Raw genomic sequence first — 1,058 nt, 5'->3', positions numbered from 1 at the left:
GCATTATCGATGCTGTCCCCTCTAATACTGCCTACGGAATCCCGGAGGTATCGTTATTTGAGGTGTTTACGACTAACCTATTCTGTCGTTACTTGAACGTATATATAATTGGTATCAGAAATCCTGAAGGTCATAGCCGTGGATATGCTCAGCTTGAACCGTTTGATGTTCGCGCCTTCTGCATGACGCAGGAAGACACAGACTATTGACAGCATTAATGTAACTCGAGTGAGCTTTCACAGACCAGTTTTGTGTGTTGGTCCACGACATTTATTTGTGATCCTAATCCAACATCTGAATCTGCGGAGCTCACTGGGGAATCCGCCTTAGCTCACCATTACGTGTTATCCTTCCTCATATCTTTTGGGCGTTGTAGATATGATGAACGATTGTGACATCCTTTCGGGGCTTAGCTGCCGTGCCACCCGGTGGAAGCACGAGAACTGAGCTACTGCCAAGTTGCTGTATTCTAGAAAGGAGCAGTCGAGATGCCAGGATTAGCTTGGAGCCACGAAAATTCTGGTCAGTAAGTTCGCGCCTTTAATACCTATCTATCTCAAGCTCGACGTTGTACATTATATGATTACGGCAAAGCACTTAAAAACCATTAGCTCTTGACTATTAGCATATGCGTGTGACCCTGGAACTCGGGATAGGATAACACATAAGGCGCCAATCTACTGTCCATGGTTCACGAAACCTGGCTTTTCGATCCTCGCTGTCTGAGGCTGGCTTGACCGTGCCCTTCGGGCTTCGTTCGAGTTGCACGGTAGTATTGCACCGGAAAGTTGTTACAGCCGAACGATTGTTTTTTTTATTGCTGGTTGACGCTGGGCTGTGTTGATTCCAGACAGATACAAGTTATAATGTTTGCAGTATTACACCTAACTTCTGGTTTCGAGACGCGTTCCAAGCCTCATGATTGGATGCATCGCAAACCCTGAAATCAGTGCACAGTTTTATCGTGCATCATCATCATCATCATTGTCAGCTGTAAGAACCGCGTACTCGTCGTACAGTGGTTGTAGCTGCCGCAGTTTCGTTCACCGATGATTTGG

General features: G+C 46.2%; 1 protein-coding gene across 1 annotated transcript in view; it reads left to right on the top strand.

Annotated features, from left to right (window-relative positions):
* Positions 1-488: 488 nt before the first annotated feature.
* The window catches only part of T265_09913 (hypothetical protein), a gene marked incomplete at both ends in the record, with an annotated part of 47,715 nt that continues 47,145 nt past the window's right edge, over positions 489-1,058 (top strand). Inside the window, one exon of the mRNA XM_009176129.1 lies at positions 489-522. Within this exon, the coding sequence (XP_009174393.1) occupies positions 489-522 (34 nt within the window). The remainder of the gene's footprint in view (positions 523-1,058) is intronic.

This window comes from Opisthorchis viverrini, assembly GCF_000715545.1.
Source record: "Opisthorchis viverrini unplaced genomic scaffold opera_v5_318, whole genome shotgun sequence".
Lineage (NCBI taxonomy): Eukaryota > Metazoa > Platyhelminthes > Trematoda > Opisthorchiida > Opisthorchiidae > Opisthorchis > Opisthorchis viverrini.
The sequence above is the reverse complement of the archived record's forward strand: the minus strand, read 5'-3'. Positions and strand labels throughout refer to the sequence as shown.